Here is a 16,355-nt window from a genome sequence, read left to right on the forward strand (position 1 = left end):
CCCCCCCCCCCAAGCGACCCGGAAGGTATTGGGAAAAATGTGGAGTCTGTTCCCAGTACGGAAAAATTGCACTAGAGGCCCCACCCCACGGTTGCTTTTAGTGGCGAAATACAGTTCTCCCTCCTTTTTCACAGCTGCCAAATTGCACGGATTCGGCACTCACCACCGGGCGGGGCGGCGGCCCATGGCGACACCAGGATCTTCAGTGGCTACAACGAAACAAAGTCGGACAGAAGATGAGGACAGGCCTTAATCTAGGCCAGAGAATCAACAAGGCCACCGCATAGATCTAGCACCTCCACTACTCACCGCGCCGAAGGAAAAGAGGCGCTCCCACGCCTGCGCATGCTTTATATAGGCGGACTATCTTCGCGTATAGGTACCATAGAGTCCTGGCCACAGAGGATGGACGCTCTGTCACACTTCCCGGACCATAGACGCAGCGGCGTTCTGCGCCTGCGTACTGGCGTGGACTCCGCACAGGCGTAGAACAGGGGCATACTGAGCGTTAGCATATGGGCAGCCAGTTGGCCAATCTGGCCTCGCCACATCGGCAGGAGAAACCTGTTTCCGGCTGGCCATCTTGGGTGTACAGCTCTTGCCCGAGGCTTTGCCATAACTATGAAAGACATATATTCCTGGAATTGAAAGAAGGAAAGTACCCTCGAGTGGGGCTTACGGTGGCTGCGTGCGTGTTCCTGGAGGTCACGAGGCTGAGACCAGCCCTGTGAGCCTCCCTCTGGGCTCCAGGGCTCCACGCACACGCCATGCTGGAGTCTCGGTCCGCGTTCTTTTGTCGGCGGAGCGGCAGGCTTACCCCGCCCAGGTCTCCCCCGCCCTAACCGAAGAGTCCGGACCTGGCTTTGCTGCGAACTACGCGCTTATCCCCCGGTCACTGGAGACACGGGGCGGGGTTGCGCCCTCTCGCGAGAGAAAGGCCAAGAGAAGCCTCCCCCCCCCATGATCCGGGGCCCGAGAGACCCCGTGTGCACCTTAACTCCCGCCCCGCCCACCCTGATCTGGCAGAGATAAGAGACATTATGCTCCCCAGGGTGTCTTCGAGAGGGAGGGCGGCGACCCACCCAGGATGGCAAAGGAATGCTGTCGTTCCTTCCCTGGTTGCGCCCCACCCCTAGCCTCTGAGAGCGGCCTTCCTGGGCGCTCCTGGGCGCTTCCACCCTCCCAGGACCCAGATTGTTGGCCCTGCCACACATACTCTTTTCCCCTCCCACTGCGTGCCAGCGCCTGGAGAGTGTGCCTCTGAAATGGTTCGCAATAAATCGCCCACCACCAAGAACAGTATTCAGAAAGATGGGCAGAATTAGTGTTTGAGTTACCAGCGATCTCAGTAACCGCCGGAAGAGTCCACACTTCTGGTGGTGGGGATAGAAGAAAGGTAACAAAGTCTTTCCCATGTCACTTGATAAGTGTGGCCTATCGAGGAGGGAATCCTGCTCAAGCACACTTGTTCTTCTCCAGGACCACCTGTCACTTGAGTAAGTGCCTGCAGGTCCCTTTGTGGTTTCCACTTAACAGCAATGGTGCAGAGTATTATCCAGGGCACCCAGCTCCCCATCCATCCAGGGACTCTGGTTCTGGAAACTGGGTGAGGGCCTGTGATTCCACTGGAGCAACGAAAGTCAGGTTATATTTTTCCCGTACCTAGAGCATTTAGAGTTAAATATATCAAGCGTGCTGTAGCTCTCTGCCTGCTTAATTCATTCATGGTGATTTTTTTGGAAGTAGGCTCCACACCCAACATGGGACTTGAACTCATGACCCAGGGATCAAGAGTCTCATGCTTTACCGACTGAACCGACCAGGCACCCCCATGGCAATCTTTTCAGAGCTTTTCAAAGATGTAAGTGTTCCCACTCTAAAGATTCTCTCAAAGCTTCACTAAAAAGAACTGCTTCCGGGCATTCCGTGGAACATAGTGGTAGGGTGCTCAGATCGACTGTGATGAATCTAACCTCAAATTCCTCTCGCCCTAACACTGGGTTCCCCCCCAACACTTCGGATTCCCTTCTCTTCCTCATACCAAGACAGTCCCGGCTTTGAAACACATCAAATAAAGGACACCATTAGTCCAAGTTTCAGTCAACCTATAAAGTGTAGTGCTAGATTTCCCACCACCATATGTAGTACCAGATTTCATCTGTAACTTCTACTAATTACACCTCAGTCAGTGACTTCAGCACCACTGAGTGTCTCCATATACCTCCTTAGTCTAACAGCCCGAGAATCCATTACCATAATATTCAAATAGGATTCATTTGTTGGATACCAGTTAAATCTGGGGATTTTTACTGACGTGTGGGCTATTTCCTCATGGTTCAGACTTTGTCCTAATGGGCCATTCTGTGATTGTGCCCTAGTTATGGGCTGAATGGCAAAGGGGCTATTGCACAGGGTCTCAAACACAACATGAGTTTCCTTGCAAGACACCTACCCCAGATGAGGTAATCACACATAGTCTAGCACACAAATGCGAGTCCTGTAGACACAGGAAAGCAGCTACTTCCACCCACAAATGAGGCACAGAGAGACTGATGGCACCCCCATTCTCAGCTTCACCTGAGGCCAACCAGATGTCCCAGTTCCAGGCTTCAGGGTCCCACTCCTCCAACCAGTGCCCTACCTTTCACATGAGAAACACAGCCTGGGAATTCAGCTGACTTTGGGATTCTGTAACCTGCACAACTAAACCTTGTGTTTGATTTTCAGCCCTGTCAACCCTCGCAGGTAGAGGAAGTAAGAGAATTTTTAGGGCTGTCATGGAAGTTCTCTGGTTGTCATACGGTGACTTGACCTGAGAGGTAAGGAACCTGAACTTGTCCCTTTTTCTCTGTGCACTCTCAGGTGCATCAGGAATGGTCCCACACCACAGTCTTTGTAGCCATCCTTACCGCCTTGACAGTCCAGGGCAGCAGCTGCTCCGCCTCCCCGAGGTGCTTGCTGCGGTTGGCCCCTCACCCCGGGTAACCGCCGCAGGTAAGGGCCTGACGAATTACTAGGTCCCTGCCGGCCACGGGTGCCTCCGGTCCCCCTTCCCGTTGGCGAGGAGCTGAGCCCTGCACTCCAGCCCAAGGGCATGACCAGACCGGTCCCCACATTCCATCTTCTTTTTGGGTTCGTCTGGGACCGCTCCCAGTTCCAATCCTGTATCAGTTGGGCATGAGTTAGAATACAAGAAACAAAGTTTTTCAACAGACGTAATTGAATATGAGCAGTCGGTCACTCAGGGATTGGACGACTGGAGTCACAGAGGTAATACAGGAGGAAGCTGCTGCCCCTAGAACAAGGGGAACAGGGGAAGAGGTTGGCGTCACCAGGAGCCTGGAAGCCAGGATGAGGGGGCCTTGAAGAGCCAGAGCCTGGACCTCTGAGGAGGGGCTGCTGCAATTTCTCAGGGAAGGAGGAAGCCGCATTATCCACCAAGAGGGGAAACAGGACAGGAGATAATCTCTCAGGCACCATCTTCCAGGTCGCTAATGCTTTCTTCAGCGGCACCTATCTGTGGTTTAATCCATCTGTTGGGATTTTTATTTCAATGACAGTGTCTTTTTACTTCTAAAGTTAGTTTTCAAATCTGCCCGGACGCTTTTCTTGTTTTTATTTTATTATTATGATTTTTTTTAAAAGGTTGTATTGATTTATTTGAGAGAGAGAGTATGAGAGAGAAAGCACGAGAGGCGGAAGGGTGAGAGGGAGAAGCAGACTCCCCGCTGAGCCGGGAGCCCCATGCGGGACTCCATCCTGGGAGTCCGGGATCATGACCTGAGCTGAAGGCAGACGCTTAACCGACTGAGCCACCCAGGCGCCCCTGCTTTTCTTGTTTTTAAAGGAAGCTCTACAGCCAACGCGGGGCTCGAACTCACAACCCCGAGACAAGGCCAGATGTGCCCAGGTGCGCTGTGCCTGAGCCTTTCACATGATTCTTATCTTCTTGATGCTTTCTCCTGTGTCTTTCTGTTGTATCTCAGAGGCTACCGAAGATCTGGGGAGTCGGAGTAGCTGTCTGTCTCAATAATGCAAACAATGTGTAAATATCTGTGAGCACTGCTCTCTGATCTCATGAGAATTCAAAGGTAATGCCAGTCCCTGTTTTGATGTGTTTCTCCCCCCCCCGCCGCCTGCTCCTGGCACCATGAAGCGCAAGAGCAGAAGGCGTTCTCTTCTCAGCTCCTCCCTTTTTCTTCTGTGCTGGCCCAAGGCCCGCCTGGGGAGATTCACCTGGGCTCACTCGCTCATGCCTCAGGACATACTGCTGTGCCACCACACGGGCCCCAGGAAGCTCCAAGTGAGGGAGCGAGCCAGACTGAGAGCACAGCCCACAAAAGGGGTCAGGCTTGAAGCCCCATGCCTCAGCCAATTGCTAGCTAGTGATTCAGAAGAAGCCGCCAACCCATTTGTGGTGTTTTCCTCATTTCCTCATCTGGACAATGGGGCTAACACCGCCAACAGCCACCAAGGGCTGCGAGGGCTGCCGGAAGATGGGATGGAGGAGTCTAGGCACGCGCAAACAAACACTCACAGCCATTACCAAAGTTTCTGTTCTCGCCTTTGAGAGTTACACCCTGGGAATGCTGTAGGCCAGTCCTGTCTTTGACAGACCTGCTGATTGTCAGAGGGTGGCACCGCTTTCAACTGGAGATCGCGGACCCATCTTCAGCTGGGCCCCCGGGAGTCCTGAATGAGGGAAGCCTGGGGTGAGAATCCTCTTCCAGGCAGGGTGGGTTTGCTCTGTCAGGAGCCCGGAAGTACTACCACGAGGGGGAGAGGGGGCAGTTCCTCTCAGCCAGGGATTCGCTGAAGCCCCTCAGCTTGCAGCCAGGAGAAGGCAGCCCCTGTTCATGGATACTAGGACTGGAGTGGGAGGGTTCTTCCCGCCTCACTCAGACCCTACTTTTATATCCCTGTCCCTTCCTTTGCCCCCTCGAGGTGACCCTTCAAGAACACTGGTTTTAGGCGGGATCTCAGTTCTGCCCCTCTCACCTTCTGAAAGCCCTTACTCCCTCCTCGCACCGCACCCTGGAAACCCAACCCAGCAGCTCCTCCACACAGTCCCTGCCGGCCCTCTCCCTCCTCTGTTTTCATTTGCTCTGCTTCCTTGGGGATTTCTCCTGCTTACCTGCAGGCCCCCTATGCATTTAAACAGCGTAACTAACCTTTTCTCGTTCCATATTTCCTTGTCTTGCTCTCAAACTGGACTGGCATCCCTGGACGGCAGCAGTTGGGTGTCAGAGTGGCACCGCCCCCAACCCCACCCTCCCCCCACCCCCAGACCTGGCCAGGCTGCACTGGATCCTGTGGCCAACTGTCCAGGGCTACAGGGATTGGACCAGCGGGTTAACCCGCCAGCCTGGGTAACGGAGGAATTGGCAACAGGGACTCAAAATTCTTTTTTTTTTTTTTAAGATTTTATTTATTTATTTGACAGAGAGAGACAGCCAGCGAGAGAGGGAACACAAGCAGGGGGAGTGGGAGAGGAAGAAGCAGGCTCCTAGCTGAGGAGCCTGATGTGGTGCTTGATCCCAGAGGAGCCTGAGTGGGGCTCGATCCCAGAGCACCAGGATCACGCCCTGAGCCGAAGGCAGACGCTAAGGACTGCGCCACCCAGGCGCCCCCAGGGACTACAAAATTTCTGCCCCAAGTCTCCTCACTGTCCTCACACACGGGAACGAGGCCTTTGTGCCCAAGATACACAACTCAGAAATCATCAATTGAGAGTTTAAAACATTTGCTTATATAAAAATATCTAACTTCACGACGCCTAGCCGGCTCGGGTTGGTGGAGCCTGCGACTGTTGATCTCGGGTGTGAGTTGAGCCCCACGTTGTGGTGAGAGATCACGTAAGAAGAAAACCCTTTGAAAAAAATGTGCGACTCTGACGGCCCAAACCAACAAGCCTCCCTCTTCAAGACAAAAAGACATACTGAGGGAAAATATTTGCAACATAACATAACAAAGAACTAACCTAGTGTAGGTCTTTGGGGGAGGCAATTACTTAGTGTCTATTAACATTTTAAATGCCCGTCGGTTTTGACCTTCCACTTAGAGGTAGTTATCCTAGAGGAGACTGACACACGCTCACAGTGGGAAGTTGCAGCGCCAAGATGAATTGCAGAGAGAGAGCGTGAGAAGAGAAAAGGTGAAAGTCCATCAGTTGGGGATTCGTATGTGAATTATGGTACATGTCTGCTATCGATACCACGTGGCCAGAGAAGAAATGAGCTGACATTTGTTTACTGACATGGTTTTCAAAGACCTACTGCTAAGGAAAAGAACATCACAATGAAACGCACGGGTGGAAAAATACATAAATACAACAAAATAAATGTATAGGGTGTAAAACTGTGTGAATAACTACGTCAAGGATTGCATTAGAAGAATATAGTCAGAAGAGAGAAACAAAATTGTTAACAATGGCTTAAAATAATGTTGCTTTGTAAAAGTTTTCAATTACGTGTAAAAATATGCAGGGGGTAGTGGAAAATGGTGGAGCCACCGTGGAAGGCAATTCGCAGTTGCTTTCAAGAGCAAAGCATCCAGGGGCGCCTGGCTGGCTCAGTCTCAAGAGCATGGGACTCTTGATCTCGTGATTGTGAGTTCAAGCCCCACCTTGGGTGCAGAGATTCCTTAAATGAGATAAAATCTTTAAAGCTACACCCATCTGCACAGGACCCATCGAATGTCCTTGGGCATTCATGCCAAAGAAACAGAAACTTAGGAACACAATTTAAAACCTGTACGTGAATGGTCCTGTAGCAGGGGTATTTGTAGAAGCCTGAAACTGGAAACAAGCAAGGCGTCCTTCAGTAGGTGAATGCTTGGGCGACTGGTTGAGCTACACCAAGGACTGCAGCTAGCAACACCAAGGAAGAACTAACGATGGATACACGCAGCAATGTGGATGGACTGCAAGGGCATTAAGTGAGGGCCGGGGCGGGACCGGGAGCCCATCCCAGGTTACTGATACCTACCGCATACTGCATGGTCCCATTTACCCAACAGCGTTCAAATGACAAAATTCTAGACGAGAATGAAGATTGGTTGCCGTGGGCTGAGGGGATGGGAGGAGGCTGTGGTTATGTGAGGTCAACAGGAGGGGTCCTTGTGAGGGAATCGACTGGACACGGACGCCCGTGGGAGTCACGAATCTACACGCGTGATGAAACTGAGAGCTGTGCGCGCGCACGCACGCACACACGGATGCAACTCACACGGAGCAGCTCTCGGATGGCACCGATGCCATTTCTGGTGTGCACTGACCAGACGTGCAACATGCTGGCCCTAGGAACTGCGGCAGGCGCCCTGGCGTCTGTCACTTCCCGTGACTTTCTTTACTTCAAGATACAAGTTCAAAGCAAAAGCACACAAGCAGGGCTTGGCGTGGACAGACAGGACGGCTTGCCGACTCTGCACAGAGAGTCCCTACTCTCCTCCACTCGCCGGACGTCAGTCTAGGCGTCCGGCAGTCCCAGGGCCCGCCTCCTAGCAAGAAGCCCGTGGGAGCTGAGCGGAGAGGGGCGCGTAGGCGACCGGCTTGTTTTGATAGGGCAGAGGAAGTGTCCGTCAGGCCACAGGGGCTGGGCTTCCTCAGGCGGCCTGGGGCGGGTCCGTGAGGAGCCGAGCTTGGTCATTGGCGAAGCTAGCCGGAAGGGGACAGGAAGGCGGTGCCCCGCCACATGCGGGCGGGGGCTTCCGGTGGGCGCGCTGAGGGACGCGAGAAGACCGACCCGAGGCGGTCAGGGCGGGCCCAACACGCCCGGACGACGGCCCCTCCTTCTCGACACCGCCCCCATCCCTGCGCCTGCCCTCCGCCCCTCCGGGTCCGGGACCCGGCCAGAGGCCCCGTTTCCCGAGACCTGGGGGCCTACCCATTCTCACGCGGAGAGGCCGGGAGGAGCTCCTATCGAGTCCAGGCCCCGGGAGGCCGTGGCGGGGCCGGGGAGGGAGGGGCGGCTTCGTCGGGCTTCTCTCCCGCTGCCCCGCAGGCCCCGCCATGCCGTCCTGAGGGTGTTTGGCCCCTAGATGGCCAGGGACAGTGTATACTCCCAGGGCCTAGTGACGGGGGGGCTGGCAGGGTGGGCGGCGATCCCACCGGGATGACAAAGGGCCCGGTCACCTGTCTCCAGTCCTCCAGTCTTGGCCTCTGAGAGCAGCCTTGCTGTGCGCTCCTGGGCACTTCCCACCTCCCAGGGCCCAGACTGTGGCCCCACCCCCCTACTCCTGCCCGGCCCACTGTGTGTTCCAGCGCCCTGAGCGTGTCTGGGACGGTTCTCTGTAAAGCATAGATCCCAAAATCCCAGCACCACGGAGCGCACACACACACACACACACACACACACACACACACACGCGCTAGTATCCAGGAAAACGTGGGCAGAGCTGGGGCCAGCACCCGGAAGGGAACGTGGTGTGCCTGCAGAGGTATCTGTCCACACTTCTGGGGCGGACAGTAGAAAAGTAACAAAATCTTCCCCGTGTCACTCACAGGTGCGGCCCCTTGAGAGGGAATCCTGCTCAAGCACACCGTGTTCCAGGACCACCTGTGGTTGGGACCATCAGCTGTGCCTGCCTGCCTCTCACCTGGGGAGGCAGTCTCGGAGCCTGGCAGAGAAAGCTCGTGGCTTCTCTATGAAGTGGGTGCCATCAGGAACCATCCATCCCTGTGGTTCTCACGCTGGAGGGCTGCCTGGGAACGCCTGGTGGTTCTCACACTGAGGGCTGCCTGGGAACACCTGGAGGGCTTGTTCAAAGTCAGGTCACTGGGCTCCACCCCAGAGTCTCTGATCTTGCAGATCTGAGGTGGGGCCTGAGAATGGGTGCCTCAACAAGCTCCTGGCTGGTGCTGCTGCTGGTCTGAGACCCCTCCCTCTGCCGCGGCCGGAGAAGCAGGGCCCTGGAGGCCTGAGACTCCTAGGTGTGTGTGTTTGTGTGCTCCCTGCCCTCCCTGGGGCTGGCTCCTGCAGGGTCCCCACAGGTCTGGCAAATGCCAGGAGGATGCTAGCCTCGAGAGGGATCCGGACTTCCCGTGAGTGGCAGTCACCCTTTCCTGCCCAGGTGGGCTGGAGGGCACCGTCCATGCCCAGGTGGGAGAAAGGTGTCGGCTTTGTCCAGGTGCTCGGGAATTCCCAGGTGGGGCTGGTAACGCCTGGTCGTAAGAGAGAGGGGCGGAGATCGATCCGTGCCTGGAGTGGGGATGGAAAGAACTCTCTGATGAGGCAGAGGAAAGACCCGAATGCTGGGCTTGGGGATGGAAAAGGAACATGGGCCCCGAGATCCAGAGCGTGGAGGCGGGGGCAGGGGAGCGTGGGACACAGGGGCTGTCTGCCCAAGAACGGCCCTGAGGGTTGTCTGTGCGTGCGGTCGGCCTCTAGCTGGTGGGAAGCGCTGCCTTTCTTCACCGGGTGGTCTCCCAGCTCCTGGCTGATGCTGCGCAGACCTGCCATGCCCTGCACCACCGCCCACCCACTGTGGCCGGTTTGCGGTGATTGGTTGTGGCTTCCATGCTGGCCTGTTGTCTAGTCGAGTGGCAGGCGAGTGCGAGGCCAGTCACTGGCCACCGTTTCCCCAGAAGGAGCAACCCTGGGACCCCAGCACCTGAGCGCATCCTGGCCATGGGACCAGATGGAGTAGCCTTTGGCTTTCGTTTTCCGTGTTCACCTCCTTGACCCCCTTTACCTCCTGGTCGTCGGGCTTTGCCTTGTGGACTGCTTCTAAGCTTTCTGGATAATCATGAGATGAGCCCTGAGTCACATCTTGCTTCTATTTTTCCCCACTTTGTCACTTGTCCCTTGACTTTGTGGTTTGGGGCTTGTGTTTGGTCAGGCAGACAATTTTAGTTTTTGTGTCATCGGACTTTCCAGGCTTTTTCCTTTTCTTTTTCTTTCTTTTTTTAAGAGTGATTTGAGAGAGCGGGCATGTACACGCACATGGGGGAAGGGGCGGGGGGAAGAGGGAGAGAGAGAATCCTCCAGCAGACTCCCGTGAGCAGCCCCACACGGGGCTCTATCCCAGGACCCTGAGATCATGACCTGAGCCGAAAGCCGTGTCCGACGCTCAACCGACTGAGCCACCCAGGCGCCCCGGCTCTTCCGTCTTGGAAGGGTTGCAAACAAAACATAGAGAAAGCCAGAGAAAGAAAGAAGAATATGCAACAGAGCTCCTGTGTGGCCCACAAAGCCCAAGGAGTGTGCTTTCTGCCCTTTGCATGGGAGTTGCCAGCCCTGGTGTCAGTCCTGGTGCAGGGGCCGGAAGCTCTTTCCCATCCCAGCAGCCCGTTCAGCACCAACACCACTGAGCTGTGAGGCCCCCACCCAGGCCTGAGTGGCAGGAGGCTCCGGACCTCCACTGTCCCCACCCAGTGGCCCCATGCTGCCCCGCCCCCCGTGTCCTCTCCTTCCCCCAGGGGTGGGAGCTTGCCCTGCCTGAGGCAGGTAGGGATCACTCTCTGTGCACACAGGCGTGGCCCCCGCTCTCCTCCCTCCCCTCCTCCCCTGCCCTCCAGCCTCCACCATGCAGCTGGCAAGTGGGTGGGGGTGGGGAGCGGAGAGGGGGCAGGCCTTTGTGGGGGTGCAGACCAACAGGCCCCTTTTCTTCAAAGACGGTGTCAGGTGGCCCCGTGTGCGTGCTGGGCTCTGGTGGCTCAGGTGGTGGCAGGCACCAGCTTGCAGTGGGTAGGGGGCGGGAGGGTGCAGGTGGAGGCGCAGCTGTCAGTCCAGCGAAAGAGCTCCCACTGTGGCCAGGGACCCAAGGCATCTCCTTTCCCCGGAGAGTGCCCGCCCCATCTTTCCTGGCTGGGACTCAGAGATGACTTCCCGGTGACACGCTCGGACTCGCTAGCTCTGAATTTGTCACACAGGTTCTGGGGGTGGTGCTTTTCCCCTTGGCTGTCACTGCCGGGCAATACGGGGGGCTTTGGTGACAGCTCCTGGCACCGTCTGGGGCTGCCGTGCTTTTCTGAACCCGAGGACAGTGGGTCTCGGGCGGCGGGGGCTGGCTCTGCATCTCCTGGGAGCAGAAGCAGGGAGACCGGGCGTGGCTTGCTGGGCCTTACCTCGGTGGGGACTGTGGGGTCGTGGCTCCTGGGGACATCCGCTCAGCCAGGGTGTTGGGCCGCATAACTCCGAACCGGCTCCCTGGAGACACTCAGGCCCGCCCGCATAGCCCACACTCCCGGGTCATCCGACCAGTGTCCTCACCATTCCCCTGGCCTATGCCTGAGCTGAGCCACCTTCCTGTCCCTCGCCTGGGCAGGAGGAACAACGAGGAGGGCCGGCTTCTCTGTAGTCTTCCCTCACAGGCCACCTGCCCAGGAGGGCTCAGGAGGGCTGGATGGGTGCCCTTCCCTGACCCAGCTGCACAGGGGCTCCTCCTAGTGGCCTGCTCTGTGGGTGGGGGTGGGCACACTCACCAGCAGCCAGATCGTGCCCGCCCCCGCACACCTGCCCACCCACCTGCAGTGCGCAACCCTGGACCTCACCCTCTCTGCCCGGCCTGTCCTCAGCAGGTGTGTCTGACCCAAGGGCAACCCGACCCCACCCACTGTGCCGGGGTTTCCTCAGCCCTCCCCTGGCGTCTCATGGCGGGCTCAGGGACACCTTCGGAGACAGCCCCATGGGGAGGGTAGAGGTGGCCAAGCCAGCCCGACCTCTGAGCAGCAGGACAGCAGGCCCCCTGTTGGGTGATGCCCTCTCCTGGAGGTAGTACCTGGCGCCTGAGGAGAAGACCCCGCCCTCTGGGGGCCCTGTCTGCAGTTGGGATGGGCCCATGGTGGAAGGAGACCGTCCAGAGCTGCAGAGCTGAGCGCACCTGAGGTCCCTGTGGCCGGCACCTGTCATCCTGCATGCTCGCGGACCCTGTCTTAGCGGCCACCCCATCCGCATCCCGCCTGACTCCGCCGGGTTCCCGGGGTGGGGGCTGTCCTGGAGGACCTTGGCCCTATGCCCTGGAGTGGGGTGAGGCCACCTGTGGTGAGTGGCCCCTCGGGGACCCCAAAGGTCCCCAGACTAACGTTCCCCTTGTTATGGACGGACTCCCTCCCTGTCTGGGTGAGTGGCAGCCCCACCCACCCTGAAGGGCCACTGCTTCCCTTTCCTGACCCCAGTCCTTTCCAGCCTCCTGGGCAGGGCGGGGTGTGGGGTGGTGGTGGTGGCGGCGGCTGCGGCGGCAATAAGCAACAGGAGGGTCAGGTGCGAGTGTGGCTGGACCAGGGGTGGAGGCTGGCTGTGGGGGGGGTGGCTTGGCCATCCACCTGCCCTGCCCTGCCTGGACCGACCGGACAGGACCCGCAGGACGGGGGCTGTTCCGGACTAGGTGACCAGTGGCCCCCTCCCTAGACTTAGTAGAAGAGAAGATGGGTCCAGCCTGGGTGGGTGTGTGGCCAGGACCGCTCTCTGCTCCTGGCACCTGTTGGCGAACAGGGCTCAGGCGTGGGCCGAGGCTGAGCCTCCACCACCCCTGCTGGCTCTGGATGGGTCACCAGGCCTTCACAACCTGTGTGTGAGCCTGGCTGAGGGCCCAGATCTTGCACCCCTCCCTGTCTCCTCCTAGCAGCCGGGGTAGAGGGTGGAGGGTGGGGGGTGGGGGGCTAGCGGGGGGTGGCAGAGTCCTTCAGGGATTCTCTCAATGGGGCCAGGTCCCAGGCCCGTTTTCCCCTAGCAGGATGGAGTTCTGGTGCTCCTTTTCCTGGTGCCATCTGCCTGTCCTTCCCTGGGGCCCTTTGCAGGGATGGCGCCCCAGTCTTGCTCCCTCCTGCCGTCTGCCCGTGCGGGCCTCAGGCTCAGGCCTGGCTTGGCCTGTAGCCTCTGCCCAGCGCTGTCCCCAAGGGCTTGTTCTCCCCCAGGCTGGCATCTTCTGCCCTTGCTGCCCCACGTGTGTCACAGCTGCCTGGGCACGATGTGGTGTCCAGGGCGGGACAGGGACTCCTGGTTAGCTCAGCTGAGCTCTGAAGCTGTGCTTCCGTGGGGGCCCTGGCCAGCATGCCCGGTAGAAGTGGCGGGGCCTGACTTTATTCACCTGTGTCCTACCTGCCTTGAGTGGGATAGTGTCTCCCGGAACTGGCCACTGGGAGCCTAGGGTAGCAGGCCAGACCCAGGTTCAAGAACAGTGTGGACCCAATGCCACTTTGCTGCAGCTCAGCAACTGCCCTTATGTGTTTTCTCATCCCTGCATTTTGGGCAGGGGGTCTGTAGCTTGGGTAGCTGGCCATATCCTTGTTCTCGTTATCCCTTTCTGGGCTTGTGTTCTTTTTTCATTGGATAGTGGCTTAACTGTGCCCTAGGCCCTGTGCTCATGCTGGCCCGAAAGTCCTTCCCAATAGGCGTATTGCCCGCAATCCCGGAGTTGCCCAGTTGGGGTAGGAGGCCTGAAAGCTGAGGCTTGGCTGGGTTTAAAGCCCTTCCCTGTATGAGGGGGGCAAGGCTGCCTTTAGAGGAAAGTGGGTACATGGGGTGGCTGTGAGGGGCCACCGTAAGGACATCAGAGCTTTGTAGATGGCCACAGAACGAGGACTTGGCCAGAGTATTGGAGTTTTGGATTTGGGTTTTAGAGTGAGAGATCGTTGGGTGGGACGTCTGAGGGGATGGACAGGGCTGCAGCACAGGAGTTAAGCGAGGGGCTCTGATCACCCCACTGTGCTGAGAAGAGGGACCCATGGCAAGGCCTTCTCAGGGGAGGAGGGCGTGTTAAGGCATGGCCACCTGGGGCAGAGACGGGAGGAAGGCGAAGTTGAGCCAGTAGGCAGCACCTTGAATGGGGCCACCTTTCCACCGAGGGGCCTTGAGATACCTTGGGGCAAGAGGTCCTCATGACAGTCCCTTATGCCAGGGGATGGTGGCAGATTTAAGAAGCCTGGAAGATGGCCAGGGGTGCTGGGATTTCAAGGCCTGTTTATCTGGCCCTCCCATCCAGCAGTCTACCTCCTGCAGTCTGGTCATGGCCTGGCTTTCCCTTAGGATGGTATCTGTTCCTGGCGTGGCCTGGGAAGAGCACATCAGTGTCAAGTCTGCTGTGCTACACGTCTCTCCCCTTCCATTGGTCTGAACCCAGGAATGCAGAGAAGACCTGAGTGCCAATAACCTGCCTCCGAGAGTTGGGGGAGGCATATATGGGCGGGGAAAAGCAAGAGCCCCTGGTGCCAGGCCTGGAGATCTCGCAGCTTGTGCCTTGAGCCCACACTTTGATCCAGCCCACAGGCACCCTTGCAAGAAAGCTAGAGCCACCCTCAGGAGAATGGAAGCAGAACTTTATTCTTCTTGGCTAGGGAAGAGAACTAGCGGGTGGTTGTGCATAGTACCCCCCATCCCTCAACCCTCCCAGAACCAAAGAAGATAGGCAGAGCCACCAAAGGGCTACCTCTGCTCGCCTCTCTCCTTTTCCCAAGTGGAGGCAGGTGAGTGCAACGCAGGGCTGGGGTGGCTGCAGTGATGGGGTGGCCAGGGCTGGCCAGGGCTCTGGGGCTGAGGAGACCAGGGGGGCTGCTCAGGTTGGGGGGATGGGTGTGGGGCACATCTCATCATGGGAGCTGCCAGCTGGCACGGGCACAGAGCTCAGGGGACCAGGACACGGTAGGGGCTGCCTGGGATGTGCTCATCACCCCACTTGACCACCAGCGTGTACTCTCCCTTGTCCTTGAGCAGGTAAGACACGCTGTAGAGCCGGCTGCCCACATGCTTCACCAGGATCTCCTCGCAGGGTGTCCGGGGGCCGTGCACCCCTACCAGCAGCATGTTGTTGCCTGGTGGGGAAGGGGCCTCAGTTCCAAGCTCCAAGTCTCCTCCCTTCAGCGGAGAATATGCCGACCCCTCTTTCTGTCTTGGTATCCTCCCCCTGCCACCCCCATCTGTTAAGGGGTGACAGCCCTTCCTAAAGAGTTGCCAGCACCCCTGCTCCCCAGGCCAGCATAGGACGCTCCAGCTCCTCCCAAGCCACTTCCCTGAAGGGTAGAAAAGATGGCAGGGAGGCCCATGTGGGAAGTGGCTTTAGAAGTGACAAGCATGCCCCCAAAGGCACTCCTGCCCCACCTAACCCCTTTCTTCCCAATGTTCCCAGGCACTGGTCATCCCGTCTTCTCTCTGGCCTTGTATTTTGGCCAGGCAGGGGTGGGGGCACCCACCTGCTTTGCTGCAGTCCACTGTGAAGCTGCTCTTTTGGCCCACATAGGCCTTGCTCAGCCCCAGGCCCTTGGCCAGCACCTTGCTGGCATCAGTGGAACCTGCACCCAGGGCCCCATGCTGGGGGGCACTGGCAGTCTTGGTCAGGGAGTCCACAAACACGGACGATGTCTCATGGAGGCTGTGGTTGCTGACAAGACGGGGACCTGCAGGGCAAGGCCAGTTAGGGCACTAAGAGGTGGCCAGAGGGCCAGGCATTGGGCTGGGCACCAGCAGTCTGACGCCAGGCTCACCTGTGACTTTGGCCTTGAAGGGGCTGCCCCCAATGTGGTAGGGGCCACCATACTTGATGGAGATGAGGTAGCTGCCAGGTGCCATGGGAGTGTAGGTGACACGGTAGCCCTCAGGGCACTCCTGGCAATCCATCTTCACCTTGGAGGGCCCATCGATGGTTACTGACAGGGCACCCGCTCCTGCATTGCTTGTGTTCACGATAAACTCAGCTGGGCTCCCTGGGGGTGTGGGAGGTCAGGAAGAGCTGGCCTGGACTGTTTCCCCAGCCCCTGACTCCCACCCCCGCCCCCCAACATAGCTTTGTCACCTCTGCACGCCTCCTGCTGTCACTGGGAACTTGGAGGAGGGGCCCCAGCAGCCGTGTCCACACACTGGAAGCGGCATCCACTGACCTACCTGTGACACCACCTTCTAGGCCGGCTCCGTAGGCGGACACCAGGCCTGGGTCCCCTCCATGCCCAGGTTCCCCAACTCGGATCTTGAAGGGGCTTCCAGGAATGTGGGTGCCATTGAACTTGACGTCAATCAGGTAGACACCGTTCTCCCGCGGGATAAAGCGTACGGCATACTTATCTGAGGAACAGAGGGGCATGCTGTAGGCCTGAGGTCCCTCCTCCAAAACCGAGCAAGTGGCATCTGTGAGGAGGTTCCCTTGCCCACTGGTCCAGCAGGTCCATGTGGCCCACTCCACTTCTTCCAGGGACCACACTGGGCACCCACGCCCCGCACCACAGACCTCCTGAAGCCTGAGGACTGAAGCCTTAGATGCCCAAGCAGCCCACTGTTGGTGCTCATTTGGACTGAAACCTACGAGCAAAACACCTGTTTGCCTCCCTAAAAAGGTTACCACGAATGCCATAGACCCTGCATGTGAACAGGGGCAGAGAGGCAACAGGAACTTGAGGTCACGTGGCTGCAGAGTGGCAGGACTAGCCGGGG

General features: G+C 57.9%; 2 protein-coding genes across 4 annotated transcripts in view; both read right to left on the reverse strand.

Moving 5' to 3' along the window:
• Positions 1–349, reverse strand: part of RPL10 (ribosomal protein L10) — a 3,736-nt gene extending 3,387 nt beyond the window's left edge. The window contains exon 1 of one of the 2 annotated variants that reach the window (XM_040626814.1): positions 310–349. Coding sequence is in view for 1 of the 2 variants with exons in the window: in XM_040626817.1 (XP_040482751.1) it covers positions 164–186 (23 nt within the window). In the remaining variant the exon portion in view is untranslated. Of the gene's footprint in view, positions 1–163; positions 229–309 lie in introns of those variants that run through there. The other variant, XM_040626817.1, reaches the window with a different exon arrangement.
• Positions 350–14,239: 13,890 nt separating this feature from the next.
• Positions 14,240–16,355, reverse strand: part of FLNA (filamin A) — a 24,826-nt gene continuing 22,710 nt past the window's right edge. For both annotated transcript variants that reach the window (XM_040626828.1, XM_040626822.1), the window contains 4 exons: positions 15,813–15,989; positions 15,416–15,634; positions 15,125–15,328; positions 14,240–14,746 (listed from right to left, as the gene is read on the reverse strand). In XM_040626828.1, the coding sequence (XP_040482762.1) occupies positions 14,559–14,746; positions 15,125–15,328; positions 15,416–15,634; positions 15,813–15,989 (788 nt within the window). In that variant the 3' untranslated portion in view covers positions 14,240–14,558. The remainder of the gene's footprint in view (positions 14,747–15,124; positions 15,329–15,415; positions 15,635–15,812; positions 15,990–16,355) is intronic.

This window comes from Ursus maritimus (genome assembly GCF_017311325.1).
Source record: "Ursus maritimus isolate PB19 chromosome X unlocalized genomic scaffold, ASM1731132v1 scaffold_X1, whole genome shotgun sequence".
NCBI classification, from domain to species: Eukaryota; Metazoa; Chordata; class Mammalia; order Carnivora; family Ursidae; genus Ursus; species Ursus maritimus.